Below are 17404 nucleotides of genomic sequence, written 5' to 3'. Positions count from 1 at the left end.
CGCTCTACGCAGTGGTTGGCAACATGGCGGCGCCCATAGCAAAGTGATGTCCGGGAAAGCAGTGACTGCGGGGAGGTTCGGTGATTTGTCCCGGCTGCTGGCAGAATGTGGGACACAGGTAAGTGGATTGTTCATCATATAGCAGTCTAGATTCCCTGACACTTGAAGATGAAAGTTGCCATTGATTAGCCTTTTAATGAGCGCTTGACCTAGAACAAGCATGCTGCCAGTGAAGTCTCCATCACTTAACATTATTATTAAACAGGATTTATATACCGCCAACATATTATGCAGCGATGTACATTGAATAGGGGTTGCAAATGACAGACTGATACAGAACATGACACAGGAGGAGGAGAGGACCGTGCCCCGAAGAGCTTACAATCTAGGAGTAAATCTAGGCTATAAAATTAGGACGACCTAAGCCCCACTATCCGCAAGTCATTTGTTTTAAAGTCACATTTTTATTTAAATATATAACAGCTCCAGATTCATTTTCTCTAGAGGTCCTTAAAGTGGATCTGTCAGTAACTTAAGGATCTGTATGAATATTTTCATGACATACCAGTCACATGACTTCATCTAGGCTGACATGGAGTAAAAGATTGTGGTCTTCTCTTACATGTCATTGGGCTTTGTACAGCACTCTATAATATGTTGGCGCTATATAAATATATAATAAAAATACCAGACTGATACAAAGTCACGGTGACACCGGATCCACCTATTCCACCTTTTTATTTCAGGGAGCGGCCTATGGGAAGTGTGTGTCAGCCAATGCCACCGGGAAGAGCGAGCTGCGGAGAGGAGTGTGCGCTAAGGAGTTTGAAGAGTTAAAGCAATGCATCACTAAAGCTGTGAGTTTGCAATGTTTTGGTGTCATGTGACTCCCTTCTTCTTCTAATCAATGGCTTGTTCAGTCTGGGAAGGGGGGTGGGGTGTAAAGAGTAGAGGAAAGTTGTCATTAATCCTTTCTGTCCTGAGCTTGGAACTTTTATGCAATCAGCTTCCAGGACGTGGGCCGATCCTCAGTGCAGTGGTGACATCATAAGCTATGAGGTGTGGCTTAACTGCACCTGTCGTTTTATAAGGGGCGGGGCCTGTCCACGCAAAGTATAAAGTTCTTGCTCTATACACCCCTTCAGACATAATCAGCCAATCAGGAAGGAGGGGGGTAAATTAAATTATTCCCCCCTATTCATGTGTCTGCTAAAATATCCCCCTCAATGCTTTATTTTATTATGAAAGCTTAATCACCTGCAGTTGTATAGGATGAAGGTTACAGATCTCTCTCTCATGCAGATAAAGAAGAAAGCACGATGATGAATCCCCTTCCATTGCTATACACGGACCCTGGATTCAGTGAATCCCCCGCATCATGGCTGGCTGTACAGATGAATCTCAGCATGCTGCTTTCTATACCGTATATGAATGGTTGGAGCTTTATCGTTCACTGATCTCTGTACAAACCCAAAGCTTTGTAAACGGCTCAGCTGATCTTAAAAATAAAAAATGTAATCATGTAACGGTTTTGTAATTAAAGATATTGTGTTAAACAGAGCTGGTTAAATCATTCTATACCAAGGGACCGAATCAGTGCCTGACCAACTGCCATGGCAATGGACATCAACAAGGGCGTCAGCTGCACATCATTGCTCTGAAGCACCTTAATGCTGGTGATGGTGAACCATGCCTGGGCAGTAAGTGTTGGTGAGATCAGGTGTATGGGGACCTCTGAGTCAATAATTATTAATATTAATAAACAGGATTTATATAGCGCCAACATATTATGCAGTGCTGTACATTAAATAGGGGTTACAAACAGACAGCTACAGACAGTGACACAGGAGGAGGAGAGGACCCTGCCCCGAAGAGCTTACAATCTAGGAGGTGGGGGAAGTAACACACAATAATAATGGTCATTTGCCAACACCTGCCTGACCGCCTTTCTTCACTGGACAGAGCAAAGTGCCCACATCATGAGGGCAGTGACACCCTAACAATGCCACTGATTGTAAGAGGTGAGGACCCAGAGCTGGAGTGTCACATGACTGCATAGGGCATTTTAAGTTTTTCTCCAACAGTTCATTAGAGGTAGGTAGAAGTGGGAGAGAGTTTTAGAGCAGAAATAAAACCATGGGACTTACATATCTGCTTTCTAGTCTCTTCTTCCTCTAAGAAAAGATATTCGGCCATTTTGATTGGCTATGTCGGGATGACGTAGCTCCCGCACAGTTTGTTCATTCATTCATCCATGACACATGCAAGGGAAGCTGATATTGCCAGCTATCCCTCGCACCCAAAGCTATGGCAACAAATGCAGGGCTCAGCTTTGTGGCTAGATACCCAGAGCAATCAGGCAGGTAGGAGGGATTATTATAGAAAGGGCATCGCCTGTTTCTTTCTTCAATGACTGCCTGATCGGCCATTTGTAAAAGTTATCTGCTTTAAGACTCTATGGCTGGAGGAAGGGACCTCATCAATGGATTCTATTAAAGAACTGACACTTCTGCATATGTGCTTGGCTTTTACAGATTTAGTTAGCATTAAGGAAACAGAATTGGTTGTTTTTGTTTTTATATCAAAAGCAAACCAATAAATGGAATCATTTGTACCACAAATAATTGTGCTAGAGGAATTCTTAACTTGGAATTTTTGTTTTGCCATGTATATCTTTTACTTTATTGCACAGCCTATGAAATGCATCCATATTAATTTTCCTTTTATGTAATCCAGTTGTCGTTTCTATGATGGAGCTTCTATGTCTGGCAGTCTGTGGCATAATTGTAGAACGTGTTGAAGACTTGGCATGAGAGTGTGGCAATGTGTAATGTTAAACATCTTTACTCAAACCAAAGGAATTATCATGTATTGTAATGTCTGCCAACACAACAGAAGAAACTCAGCGCCAGTTGTGGTTTCTGAGGATAGAATAGAATGGGCCCAGGGAGTGCAGATCAGACAGCCAATTGCCCAGTGTGTTTGAAGCAATATTCACCCCAGTTATTAGGCTCCATTGTTCAGCACCAACCCTTTTTAAAATCCCGCTATCATTTATCCCACTACTTGTAAACTCAAATTATCATAGACCAGCGGTCGCCAGACCTAGTGGACCACTAAGTTCATAATTGTAATTCCCACAGACAATTAATATGATTTTTTTTTTTAAAAAGATAAATACATTTGTAAAATAATGATCTTCCTAATGGTGCTGACAAGGACCGTGGTGGCTCCGATTCATTGATCAGCTCTCGGGTAAGTGAAGTATTACTATTGTTACTGTTATCATTAATTGCATTATCTTTGGTATTACTAAAGAAACACAAAATATTTGTTTGCTTTTTCTCACTCATTATGGATTTATTTCATTTGAATCTAAGACCAAACAAGAAATGATATTTATCAAACTCAAACTATTTGATGCCAATAAATATAACAGTTAAAGAAAATACACAGTTGAGGTCATATTTACCTAAATGAGCATCTGAGAAATAAATAAAATAAAACAATAGGATGAGAATAGGTATTGGCAGAGCGGGGTGACTGTTGTAATGGTGGAAACAATACTGAAGCGTATGGCTCGCCAACGGTTGCCTTATACAACTTAAGACTACACTGATGTCACGCTGTGCCTCCCTAGTACAGTTCATTATTTTGGGAAATATAAAGGCGAAAATTGTCATTCAGAATATAACAATTTATTAGATTATTTTTGTTTTTTTTTATTATTTATAAAACATAAAAATTGCAAATAACATCCAAATTTTTTTGGTTGGGGACCACTGTAATACCCAACCCCAGAAATGCTGCATGATATTGCACTTAATGCATGAGAGTTGTTCTGGGTTGCAGTATAAAATACCAAGAGCTGGACAAGAAAAGACCAAAGCCTGCTTGTCACATGACTAGCTCAGAGACACTTAAAATAAAACAATATAAGGAATTGATATATTAATGTATTGGAGAGCGGAGCTTCCCACAGGAAGAGCAGGAAGTAGCTTTTTTTAAGGACAATTTAATCTTTGGTAGTAACTGTGATAAAAAAGTATTGCTTACCCATTGCTCACAGCCAACCTGCTCTGATATGTACACCTTTGTGTCCAGCAACTTTTAGAGCGTTTGTAGTTGCATAGCTTTTCGTCATAAGCCCTGGCTTCCAATTCCTCTACAAGCAAGCTGCAGCCATGTTTATTGCTACAGGGTTTGCAGGATTCCTGGGTGAGGGGGGAAGCTTGTATATGACTCCCCAGTACAATGAATGGAGCTAAGCTGCACATGTAGGATAAAAATGTACCCAGACACTTTCTAAAAAAAGGCTGTGTGACCCAATTAAGATCACTAACAATGCTGGAGGTAAGTATTGGTCATGGTGAGCTGCATATAAAAAGGTTCTAATGTTCAGAGCAGATGCCCATGACCAATGCCTTTTCTACTACAGATGTGTATTGAAACAGAAGGTGCTTCCAAAAATGCATAGCCGGAGAATTCCAGCACAGATTCAATATTCAGGCCAGAGTAATGGAGCTCCTGTTAATATATCCTGCTGATTTCACAACAGTCATTCCAAGGGTTGTATGATTTGGGGCACCATAGAAAGAAATACAATAATATTTTTACCAGCTAAAAGTTCTAATGCCCCAAAACATGACAAAGTTCCACTAAGTAGGGGGGGGGGGGGGCTTGTGGTACATCCTATATATTATACACTTACCTGCCTCGGTCTCCTAAAATACTGAGACAATGTCACTCTGCTTGCCAGGTGGTAGATTCTGCATTGCAGCCACTAGTCTTTTATAAGGTATTGCATCTACTATAGTAAACCTAAAGGACATGCTGGAATTTCCATACTCCAAACAGGCTGACTGTATCTTCCCTGCTCTGTGCAGACTTCTAGAAAAAGCAGAACACAAATTCTAAATCATGACAAAGGCGCAAACTGAATTGAAAAGGCAATTCTTTAATAACATTAAATAACAGAACATAAAAGAACAGTTTGTGTGGCAGTAATATCTATTGTTACCAAACCTGGAAAACCTCCTGTGTGCACTGCCCGCCCTCTACTGGACAGTTTCAGCACTGCGCGTGTTCATTAGATTACATCAAACTGCTGTTAATAGTTGAGGGTTCAGGAAAGTTGAAGTTCATGTGTAAAAACCGAAAATAGTTCAGGAAAAGGCACAGTGTCTGGGAGTGATAACTCCCTGGTTGTAAGATTCAAGAGCAAAAAATTGAGAAAAGGAAAATCGTATTCAACAATACTACAACAGAACACGTTTGGTCTTGAAATTGTTGCAATCAATGTCCATGGCCTGTGTATGCAGGAACTGCTATCACAGAAGACAATCAGTAAGGGATAAGTTATGACCATCATGGTCAATTCTCCACCACCGTTTTTTTTTACCAGTTGTATATTTTCCCCAAGTACCTGAGACACCTGTGCCCATACACAGGGTATATTATTTGCAGCATATTGGAGGATAAACCGATTTAAAGAGAAATTGTCAGCATGGTGATATGGGAGTTTTTACCACATTTTTTTTTGTTTTTAAAGAAGCAAGCCACAGCTGTTATCCTCATCTCATTGCAACTTCATGATCTGATCTATGCAGTGAATACATTTGGGATTTACACTTTCATACGTGTTCCCAAACTGCAATCTGGAGCCATTACCACTGGTCATAAAGTTGCTGTTTTGACGTAGGTGTAAGGAATTCTGGGTGGCTGCCCTTCCCTGCCAAGGTCTGGGGGCACATAGATGAAAACAGCACTTGAGTACATAGCCCCAATTATACACTAAAGAGAGAAATGTCAAAACAATTCCCTGCTCACTGATACAAGCCGCTCCTGGTCCTAATTCTTGTGTAAGATTCACACCAAATAATATTGGATATGACAAAGATAAAAGATATGATTAAAGATAGTGACAGATTAAAAGATATACTTCTATGTTTAGAAACACCATTAAAAAAAAATCTTCAATGTTAAAAGGATAACAAATTAATAAATATATTTCCATCATCGTGTGTGTAATAGTGACGATATAATTTCACTGCTTGTTATTGGTCAGAAAATATAATGCGTTTCGCAGATAGCCGCTTCTTCTAGGCCAAGATGAGACCTCTGTTGCTGAGCAGTCCTGCACGATGTATCCATTTTTTGGGGACCCTTTGTGCGACATGAGGATGACTAATAATGCCAAGTACATCATACAAGGTATCTCGGTTAATGTTATCAAACTATGGATGATGAGTTTTGGTGCTCTTATTTGATAATGGATTTTGATTTTAACAAAGGTACAAATATTTCTCATCTTGCCCCTGAAGAATCAGTACAAAGGTTTAGCCAGCTATCTGCAAATGCATTGGGTTTTTTTTTTGACCAAAGAAGGAAAATAATAAAGTCTCATGTGCTCATAAAATAAAAGGGAAATGAATTTATTATCTTCCTTCCCTTTCTCATGTGACTGTGTTTGGACCTGGTGATTGTTCATTTCTCCCCCATACACGGCAATGTAGATGGAGGTCACATGCTCACCTATACCCAGAAGCACCAGGGGCTCTGATGGAATATCAAGGAGGCAAAATCAGTGAGTGGGGGTTTGTTCTTACAAGAAAGCCTGAAGCTAGTGGTAGAGTCATTTTAACAGCAAACAAAAAGTGGTAACTTCCATACACTTATATTGACAAATTCTCTATAAAACAGGTTTCAATATTCAATTTGTGAAACACCAAGCAGTCATGTCTAATTATTTTCTAGATTGTGATGGATCAGGATAAAATTATTGGCAGGATTTTGCATTTTGGTTCCCATTGCTGCAGAAACAGAGCAGCTTACATTTTAATGAAATCACCATTCATTTTGGTCTGTTGGACAGTTCCATTGATGACCATATCCTAGCAGCCATCATCTTCTCTTTTTCTCCGTTAGCTGTTTGATTTGTCGGCTGTAAACCACCTGCAGTCCTGCTTCGGCATTGAGATGGGCATTAAGCGCTGAGTGAAGGTCATTGACTCTGGGGTTTGGGTCGGGGTTGAACCCAATGATATGGGACCCGTCACTCTCCAGTGGTTCACCTGCAAGGTCTCTCTTCCTTCTCCGTAGATCGAAGTCATTCTGCAGCTTCAGGTCTCGATTTGGTTTGCCCTGTTCATTATCTGATACTACACCATCTTTATTATCTTCCATGTTGTTTTTATCAGCTGGTTTTGCAGCTTCTGCTGGTACTACTGGATCTTTCCCTGGCATTGCATCAGCTTGACTGTCCACTTCATTAAGGTTTGGTTCCTTATGGACATTAGGATTGAGATTTGATCTCTGTGGATCTTGCACCACTCTTTGAACTTTGACCTCTTTATGTCTTGCTTCCTCTTGCTCTGAGCCTCCCGCTATTATTTTTACGGCGTTATCCACTGGAACTTGCTTTTCCAAAGTAAGCTTCTGCTCCAGAGGATCTGGCAAGGCCTTGTGTTCTTTTGCTTTAAGGTCCTCATCTTGAATTTTGAGAGGACTCCTATCCTGATTTTTCTTCTTCAGTATCCCCTCCTCTTCCTGTGCTGGCTTTTGTAGATGGATTGCCTGCGCAGGTGGGATTTTAACTTCTGCTTTTTGTTGTGGAGTTTCGGCTCTATGAACTGCAGGATCATCCTCTGTCTTTTTCACTACCTCAGCTTCTGGGACTTTTTCCACAATATTTAGATCTTTATTGTTCTGCAAGACGGGGTTTTCCTTTACCATTTTCATTTCAGGTGTGGGTAAGCCGATGTTATCTGCATCTTTCTTCTGTTCTTCGTTCTGTGCATTTACTATGGGCTCATTGTTATTGAGTTCTTTCTCATCTGCTTTTCCTGCTTTCATGTCTTCCTTACTTTTTTGATGTTCTGCAGCAAGGCCATCAGCCTTGTCACCTAAAAACAATAAAAAGGAACAATATAATGGCATTGTGACTGGTTCATATATGCAGCTGAAGTGTAATTGTAGCTTATAGCTTTTTTTTGTCAGCTCTTCTCCAATAGTAGGCAATCCCTGGTGATGCATGGAAATGACACTGACTTCATCAAGTTAGCACCACTCTCTGCATCACTGGGGACTGCTCTGCCATTCCCTAGGGCTCTTTAACTCTTTATCTTCACATGTGTTTTTCAATTGAGAGGGAGGGACTAATAGTACCACATCGTACATTGTTGTTTATGGTCTACTTATGTATTATTGTTAGTCTTTCTTTAGTTTTGGTGGTATTGTATGGTGTTCTACAGTTTTGAAATTTAAAGTTTATACAACTCTTCGAAATGACCTTCTGAAGAAGCCTGCTGGTAAAATGCGTCAGCACAAAGGACAACGTATATTCAGTTTTGCTTCAATTGCATGAATTTGATATTGGATCTTATAATTTATTTTAAGCATATGTAATGAAATATTGTAAATTTAATATATTGAATATGTGTAAGTTACCTAAAAAGTCCCATGTAAAGTACCTAAGAACAAGGTATGCCCCCTTCTCCAACCATAGGCCTTGATAAAGGAATGTGTAAGAGGAGATGTTGTACTGATCCAGCTAATCTATATAATGTCCCAGACCCGAATACAGAACACTGGAACATGACCCAGATGTGAATACTCTGGTCAATAGTTACTGTTTTTTACCAGGGTAATTTGAAAAAATAGCCTAAAAATGTTGGCATCTCCTTCCTCTAATGTAAAGGTTTTCAACTTGAGTCCTTGAGGGACACATACAGCCCAGATTTGTCATTTTCAGACCAGACATCTGTACATCTGTACTCCACTTCATTTACTGCGGTCTGCTAGATAAATACTAAACATGTCTGTGGATTGAAGTTTAAAGACTTCTTCTCTGATGGCTTCCATCTTAGCTCACCTTGCTGCTCCTGGTGAATCTCCATGTGCTGTTCTTTGATCACAGCTAAAAGTTTCTCCTGTTGATCCAGAAGACGTTTCTGCTGCACCTGTTGCTCTTTAATGACTTGTAACAAGATGGCGTGGTCCAAGAGCTCTGCCTTCCCAGCTTCTGTGTATACATAAAGATGTTGTTCAGACATTTTTATAGCAATTTTTTTTTACTAAGCTTTGAGTTTTACTGAATTTTCGAAACACATTTTATTGTATTCTCTTTTCAGTTATGGGTCTGTCTTGTTAGAGTGATGAATGAGAATGAAAAGCAGTGTTGAAAGCACTTTGAAATTTGTTAGGGCATGAAGTGGCACATTGAGGGTGGTTTTCTCTACAGGACAGGGGAACACAGAGACATAGAGGGGTGAGTAAGAGCTGGTCTGCTGTTTATGTGCAGCTTCAAACAATGCAGGAAAAGGCTATTCTAGATTTTTCCTTGAAATACACAAATAAAGCAGCTTCATATCCATTTTTAAAATAAGCAGCATCAGTACCTGAATAGGACATGGTGTCAGCCTGTTGTAGTCCCTGCACAGCAGAGGTCAGACAAGGACACATGATTGATGTACTGTGACAATGCAATGCAATATGCAAAAAGCAATAACTCACAACTACCAAACTGAGCACTTTTTATCATTCTAATTGCTCAGAACTAAGGAAAGCTTCTATCTTTATGAATATTATGATGTACTGCAAGACAAATCTCAGCATTGTTTTAGTAAATGATAGCACACACACGTCTACAGCTACACATGCATTGTGTTACACGCCATGCTTACGTTGTGCCAGCCTCTTGAGCTCGGCTGTGAGCATCCCGTGGACAGCGTGAAAGAGGAGAGAGAAGAGATATGTAGGTTACAATGCGGCAAAGTATCGACTAACATGACTCCTGGTTCTGTCTTTAAGAACATTAGAAATTGGGATCCTATTCCTAAACAGAAGCTAAGACATCTAACACACCGAAATAGTTTCTAGCAAGGTGGCATTAGGTGAGGAGAACTAAAAAAAGATTTAAAATAATTAAAGTGGGTGTTTTTTTGTTCCAGAATGAATGTGCTCTTGTGTACAAAGCCAGCTTCACAGATCTAGATTGTAAGCTCTTCGGGGCAGGGTTCTCTCCTTCTCCTCCTCTGTCATTTGCAACCCCTATTTAATGTACAGCGCTGTGAAATATGCTGGAGCTATATAAATCCTGTTTAATAATAATAAAGAAAATTAATCTGAACGACCATGATATGGAATGTCGATTGCGGGCCAGATCATTTTATCCAGCATCAGTATTTGACCTAACAAGTGTTCTTTTGACCAAAATATGGTGGGAATTAAAAATAAAAGTGGTAGCTGGTATAGCCACGTTTGGGAGGGTGGTCATGGCTTTGGAATACGATGGCCAAACAATCATATAGATGTTATTGTCAAGTTTAGGTTATAAATTGAACAAATTGCTTTAAGGGCTAACTGTTGAATTGCCAAGGTTCACTAAATGAGAAGGATATTTATAAACTCCTCCATATCGGCAACACACGACTTAGCAGAGTACAAAGCATGAGGCTGAGCAGAGTAGCCTGAAGAGGACATCCTCTGCTGCACATCTGTCTTTTCGCTGTCTAGCTATGTGATGGAAGTGAACAGCACCAACCTTCTTGGCTTTCCGCTGCCTTATTTTCAGAGTTTCTCACTTCACGCTGTTCGGGTGCTGCATCTCCAGGTGCTGGATCCTTCTGGTCATCTGGAATAACAGCAAGGGTTCAGATTTATTATACTGCACTATTTTGACATCATTTTTTATTGGGACCAAAGGTTTAAGATTTCACACCCAACACAATGCAATAACACCTTACAAGTTCAGAAATGTGAGGTCTATGTGCATTGTCATTCATTTTGAAGCTAAGTTACCCTTCCTATGGGGTACCCCCCCTCCACACTGCAAGGGTTATATTATCTTTTTTATCCAGGGTACCATTAAAACATGTGTTTTTTTTTTTAGTTTTTGCACTGCGTAATATGTTGGCGCTATATAAATATTGTTGAATATATGATGACTTGTGAGCATTTGCAACTAATAAAGTAGTGAGGAGTTTTGGGGGACCAGTTGCATAAAAAGGCGGTAGCCTGGAGGAATGAGGTGAGTAAACCTGATTTAAAATTGGTACCTAGGTAAAAATAGGCATTTAACCCTTTCAGTGTCGAAGGCCACCACTGGGTATGGGTAGGTTTAAGATGCTCCTGGAGTTCTGCTGTAAAATGCACCCAAAGTACACACACAATGCACTTGGTCAACAGTACACCATAGCAATGCAAAGAAACATTCTGAAAATGTGATTATCGCTACACTGAAGCCAATTTAAAATTATTGTATTGCAGTAGCTCAGTTTTCCTCAATGCATTATTAAGTGTGATGCAGAACACACAGTACTGCATCATGGAATTGTGTCAATGGATCCTTATTGGTAGCAGAAGTTAATGCACAGAATGAGTTATGTAACATCTGCACAACTGTGATCACCAAAAAAGGCCAGTCATATCCAAACCTCTAATCCAGGGGATTCCACTGCTCACATGTAGGGAGAAAGGGGGATATGCGTGTGTGATCATGAACATAGGTTGTCAGTCATTTTTGGTATATCTAAGACAGCCTTTCTCCACTATTATATCCAACAAGAACACTCAAAGTAATTGTTAGGTCCCTGAGAACCTGTGCAAAAGACAATGAATTTGGGTGGTCAGTGGAATAAATGCAATGGTAGTTAGTGGAACAAATTCCACCAGTTCACTGTTGTCATGCTGCCAGATAGCAGTGGCCCCTGAACTATCCAGAGACAACAGGGATGAAGGCCTTCAATCACAGCTCAAGGAACCCCTAAGCAACCTTTGGAGGGACCCTGGTTGAAAATAGCTACTCCAAGGTGTGCAAAGGTTAGTTTGCTTTTACAATTATTTTACATTTTATTTTACCTGATATCACTTTCCATTTTACCTTCTTTGATTTGTTTCTCCAGAACTCTCTCAGCCAGCGCCAGATCAATTTTCTCTTTCTCTACCATGGGCTCTTCAGCATTTTGGAGCTGCTTTTCCAACACTTTTTTTGCTAGGGCGAGATCAATGCCATCATTCTCACCCGCTGCCCCCTCAACATTCTTGAGATGATTTTCTAGAACTTTCTCTACTTGCGCCAGGTCTATTTTTGATTGGTCTTCTGCTGCTGGTTCTGCGTTCTTCTTGGAATCCACCACTTCATTCTCAGCTTTGTCTCCTTGAGAATCTTTCTTTGGAGGCAAGACTTCCTGCTCTTTACCTGGAGGTAGCTTCTCAGGATCCTTCTTCATTACTCCTTCCTCCTGAGGGGGTTGCTGAGGTGGTGCCTCTTCTTTTTGGCGTGGAAGTTGCCGTTCAATTTTACCCTCTATATTTTCGTCTGGTTTACCATTCTTCAGACCAACATCCACCTTTGCATCTGGGACTATCTTCTCCACAAACTCCTCATGGTCCTTTCCTTCATCCACAGCTATTCCGTCCTGTGGAACTGGAGGCTCATGACGGTGGGCCTCTCCAACGGGTACTGCAATGCCTGGCCAAATAGAGGAAAATTTAGAAAAAAAACAAAGACAGGAGGCCATGCCTCTGGGAGTGTCGGCATCTACCAATTTTGTCTTGTTATAATTGGCTGCTGGTGCCCAAAATCATTTCAAAAGTGTGTGGAATTAGCTGCTAAATCACTCAAATATGCCTAACAGAACCCACTGACTTGTGTGAAAAACATGAAAAATGGCAGTGCACAGTTGCATTGATAAACTCATGCTTCATGGAAAGCATATGGAAAGTAATTTTAGCATTGGTAAAGGTGTTCGACAACAGGGAAGTATGAATCAAATCTAACAGACATCATCCAACCAGGTGACCGAGGACATCTTGGGGACAATGTAGAAGAAAGTCTAGGCTGTTTATTCTCAGCACCTTGGGTAGATATAATAAAAATAAGTTTTTGGCCTGAAGTTGTGCTTTATAATGTATCAGAACCAAAGTGGGTTCATGTCAGTACCATAATCCTGGATGAAAACAGTTACTTTCTGTAGTGTGTATTGGGGAGCAGCACCAACCTAGTACAGAACTACAAAACACCTCATCTCAATAACAGTAAAGATGTTCTGTTGTCCAGATATGTACCTGGTCCACCCTGGTAACCATGCAGAGCACACAGGACAGGACTTGATTTCTAGCAGGGTAATTTGGATGGATATAACAAAATATTCAATCGTATATAATAAATTAACTAAAAGGGACCAAATAAAAGTCCATTGTTAGGGTTTACATACATTTTATTTCTAAGCTTTCCTAATAATAAGCTTTTCCATGTACTGCAAGTATTTAAAATTAACCCCTGGTAATTTCTTAAATCAAGGGAACTCCGAAATTTCATTTTCTGTCAAAGTAATTAAAAAGGAAGTAAAGTTCCACTTTTAAAACCTTTCAAATCAAGTCATTATTGCAGAAAGGAAAAAGAAATGTCCCTTCTGTAATAATTTCTCCTACCTCTCTGATCGCTCCGAGCCACGCGCAGCTCAGGCGCAGGATACCTCGAAATCCTAGCTTCCCTGCACTTGCCAGGATTGAATGAATTCCCCCAATTCTGCATGGGAGTAATGTCATCCCAGCCAATCAATATGGCTGAAGATTGCAAAGAGGAAAAAAAGCTGGTGGCGCCCTGTGATGGAACAGAACAAGGGAGTATAGCGGGTTTAGTTTTCTTTAAGATATGAATGCCATAAATGGTGTGTTTGATTTGCTGTAAAAATATCAGATGGAAATAAGATTCACAATCAACCAAATTCTGAAGGTTGTTCAATGTCAGGGGTCATTGCTTGGTTTCTGTAGAATAACTGTAATCATATCTGCAATTACTGATAAATGGAAAGCAGTTCAAATTGACTGAACATTGCCTTTTTTTCTTGACAAGTACAGAAGAATATCTGTTGATCTGCTGGAAATTCAATGAGCTCCTGTTTGCTGGACTACAGAACATCCCCACCTATCTCTTGCAACATTTATATTTTTTTCTTTTTTCAGACTCGCAACAGCCTGCTGAAATATTGTGTTTAGGGAAAGTGCTCCAACAGATGTAGTCCTGGAGGGGTATGTGTTAAGTAGGAACAGAGCTACCAGCAGGTATTCCTGCAGCGGTTTTACAAGCCTGGTGATGATGTCACTGGCAGTAATAAAAATCTTTTCCCGCTGAAGGAAAAAAATTGAAGAAACAAAACATAGCATGTAAATGCACTAGAGGGAGGGCTTCATACAGAGATAATAATGGGCTTATTCTCCATGAAGTCTGAGTTTGTTAATTAATTTCTGTAGTGTATAAACACTATTTCACCTGTGTTTCAGTTTTGCTTTAAATTATACATTTGGTTTTCTGAACTTTTTGCAGTGTGAAGTGTTGCACAGCATACGATTTTCACAGAACTTTTAAGAAATTATCACTTTTTTAAACCCAAATACCCATTTCCTGCCTCTTGTCCTCGGTACCTTTGTCAGGTCGGTCCAGCTGGACCTCTTCCTGCTTCCTTTTCCCTTCCTCTGGCTGGGGAACATCAATGGGGCCTTTAATCTGGGGCTGCTCCACTTCATCTTTCTTTGGAGGTAACTTAGGCTTGTCTCGGTCATCAGCTGGTTCCTCCACAACAGGTTTCTGGACTGAAGATACAGAACAGACCATCAGATAAACAATATAAGAAATGTAAGCAAACTAAACGTAACTAGGCGCTTTCTGTGACTGCAGGGCATGTACCACTATACATTTTTTTTATTCCTACAGCAGGGGGAGCTATGTGAGCAAGACAAAGACCTGTGTGTTCTGTTATCTATATACAGCAGCATAACATACAAACTCTGTCCTGTTTAACCCTCTTCTGACATAAGCATTCTGAAGGACATTGACCCTAGAGCTGGACAACATCTGTTAATCATTTGTTTTTATTCCCTCCTGATTGTAGGATGAGGGCACAAGTTATCCTCCCTGAAATATGTTTGTAATGGGGAGTGGAAAGTCTGTCAGAGGTTGTAATATATTTCTGGGCATCAAACAGATAATCAGGAGGGCAAATGTAGGAGAGGACGAGGGGGGAACAAACAGGGAACAAGGAACCCAAGTGAATAAGAAATTGCAGAGAGATTTGAGGGAATCAAAAGAGAATGAAAGGGAGTGCATCAGGATAGAGAGAGGAAGAGTTGAGTAGAGAAGAGTTGGGAGGGAAGGGATAAGAAAAGTGAAGAGTAGGGGAGAAAAGGGAAGAGAAAGGAAAGAAAAAGGAAAGAGTGAGGTGAAAAAGGAAGTGAGTAGGAAGGGAATGAAATGAAAGAAAAGAGAAAAGAGAAAGTTGACAGGGAAGAGAAAGGAAAATAAAAAGAGAAGAGTAAGAGGGAATGGATTGGAAGAGTTGGGAGTTAAGAAAAAAAGAAAGGAAAAGAGAAGAGTGGGGAGGGAAGAAAGGAAAAGTAAAAAAGAAAATTAGGGAGAGAAAGGAAAGAAAAAGAAAAAATGAAGAGTTGGGAGAGAAGAGAAGGGAATGGAAAGGAAAAGTTAGATGGGAAGGAAAAAGAAAAAAAAAAAAAAAGAGTGGGGAGGGGAGGGAAGGGAATGGAAAGGAAAAGAGTAGGGAGAGAACAGGAGGAAAAGGAAATGAAAGGAAAAGAAAAGAGTTGGGAGGGAAGGGAAAGAAAAGGATAGGGTTACAGAATGGGTTACAGTCTGCCATAGACAGACGGGGACATGACAAATCAGGGAGTTATAAATCACCTACCAGGCGATAGATAGAGGGAAAAAGGAAGAGAGAAGTAACCAATTGCTGAATGAATAAAGAGAAACAGGAGAGGTGCAAAAAGCACAGATCCATAGAATGAAGAAGCAAAATCAGTGCAATGCTTGGTCCTCAGGTACATCTTTCTCTTTAGCAAGGAGGTCAATGAGCAGCACACGGGTTAGATCACTAAGCAAGCACTGCAAGTCTGGTCAGACTGGATGTACATTCACTGATAATATAAAGCAGTGACGCCCAAGCACAAAAGCACACAGATACTTTAGGTCTATATGTTGATAAATAAAAAAAAAAAATTGAATGAGGGGGGAGTACTGCACCTCAACGTCTGCTCTATATCTCTAAATTATAGTAAAGGTCAATTAAATGTAGGGGGCGCAAGGCAATAATTGATTACCAGCCTGTGATAGTCATTTCTCTGTGCTGGTAAACAGGACATTAGTGATTTTCCCCAATGGACACCTTGGAGGAGAGCTAATCGGAGGATATGTAGGTAACGGCAATGACCTCGGCTTCCTCGCTCCTCTCTGCACAATGTCAGGAAGCAGCTGCCCAGCTCAGATCAGACAGAGCGATAATATAAGCAGAAAAATTCTCATTGCTGCTCACACTGCCTGGCCGTCCTTGCTCTATCAACAGCCTGAAGAGTCATTAAAATTAATCTACAGATCTGATCTCCACAAGCAGGAAAACATTCCCCATGTTATAGATTAGCCAAGAAAAGGCTTTTAAAGAACTTCTGGATATTTATAGCACTAGTGGGTCAAATGTAAATAATCCAATTGTATCTGGAGCCCACAGCTGTTGTTTATGATTGCAGACAGAAAAAAAAAAAAACTGCACTGAATCATTACTTTGTTAGAGAATAAGTGCACCAATAAAATGTTACGGGTATAAACAGGCAACCTATAAACCTGCTACGGAAAAGCTAAAGAAAAATACCACTTGCGTCAGAAATACTGGTTTAGGTATGTGGCATCCTGCACATTTCACCCTTATACTCCTAGATTGTAATCTCTTCAGGGCAGGGTCCTCTCCTCCTCCTGTGTCACTGTCTGTATCTGTCTGTCAATTGCAACCCCTATTTAATGTACAGCACTGCGTAATATGTTGGCGCTATATAAATCCTGTTTAAGAATAATAATAATAATACTATTAATCCCAACTGTGAATGAGGAGGCAATGATTACTCTCGCAACTACCTATTGAGCCCCCACAAGATGTTACCCATTAAAAGCTAAACTCATTTATATTTATGAGGCACAGGTATTCTCATTTTAATCTTAGTGTCTTTTTTCTCCCAGGATATGTGCATTAGTCTAAACTTTGCTGCAGGAGCTTCCTGGAATATGAACTAGTCACTGCTGTACTCTTTATTGTGATATGTGATTGGTCTTGTATCCACCCCCTTGTAGTGGTTGGGCCTGCTGGGTCCCTCCTGCAGCTCTGCTCCCTGCACAGGGCACAGTACAAATATCACCAGAATTTTTCCAAAGTAATATTTGGGTTTGAAATGGCATTTGGTGCACTCAAAGTAGATTTCAATCCTTTGTGGCCGCTGAGGGATATGATGAAGTAAGTAAATAATTTTGTCCTATTTTTCAGCTGTTCAATAACATGTAGACCTCAGGATCTGAATAAGTTAACAAGAATACATGTTATTCTTACAGTGGCCATATTTTTGTATC

General features: G+C 40.3%; 1 protein-coding gene across 3 annotated transcripts in view; it reads right to left on the bottom strand.

The window, feature by feature from the left end:
- Window positions 1–4937: 4937 nt before the first annotated feature.
- The window catches only part of SLC38A10 (solute carrier family 38 member 10), a 46993-nt gene continuing 34526 nt past the window's right edge, over window positions 4938–17404 (bottom strand). For 2 of the 3 annotated variants that reach the window (XM_072403494.1, XM_072403496.1), the window contains exons 12-17: window positions 14428–14595; window positions 11882–12472; window positions 10544–10633; window positions 9684–9707; window positions 8873–9022; window positions 4938–7904 (exon numbers count right to left, since the gene is read on the bottom strand). In XM_072403494.1, the coding sequence (XP_072259595.1) occupies window positions 6904–7904; window positions 8873–9022; window positions 9684–9707; window positions 10544–10633; window positions 11882–12472; window positions 14428–14595 (2024 nt within the window). In that variant the 3' untranslated portion in view covers window positions 4938–6903. The remainder of the gene's footprint in view (window positions 7905–8872; window positions 9023–9683; window positions 9708–10543; window positions 10634–11881; window positions 12473–14427; window positions 14596–17404) is intronic. The other variant, XM_072403495.1, reaches the window with a different exon arrangement.

The sequence above is a fragment of the Pyxicephalus adspersus genome, chromosome 3 (genome assembly GCF_032062135.1).
Source record: "Pyxicephalus adspersus chromosome 3, UCB_Pads_2.0, whole genome shotgun sequence".
NCBI classification, from domain to species: domain Eukaryota; kingdom Metazoa; phylum Chordata; class Amphibia; order Anura; family Pyxicephalidae; genus Pyxicephalus; species Pyxicephalus adspersus.
This window is presented reverse-complemented; position numbering and strand designations above follow the sequence as displayed.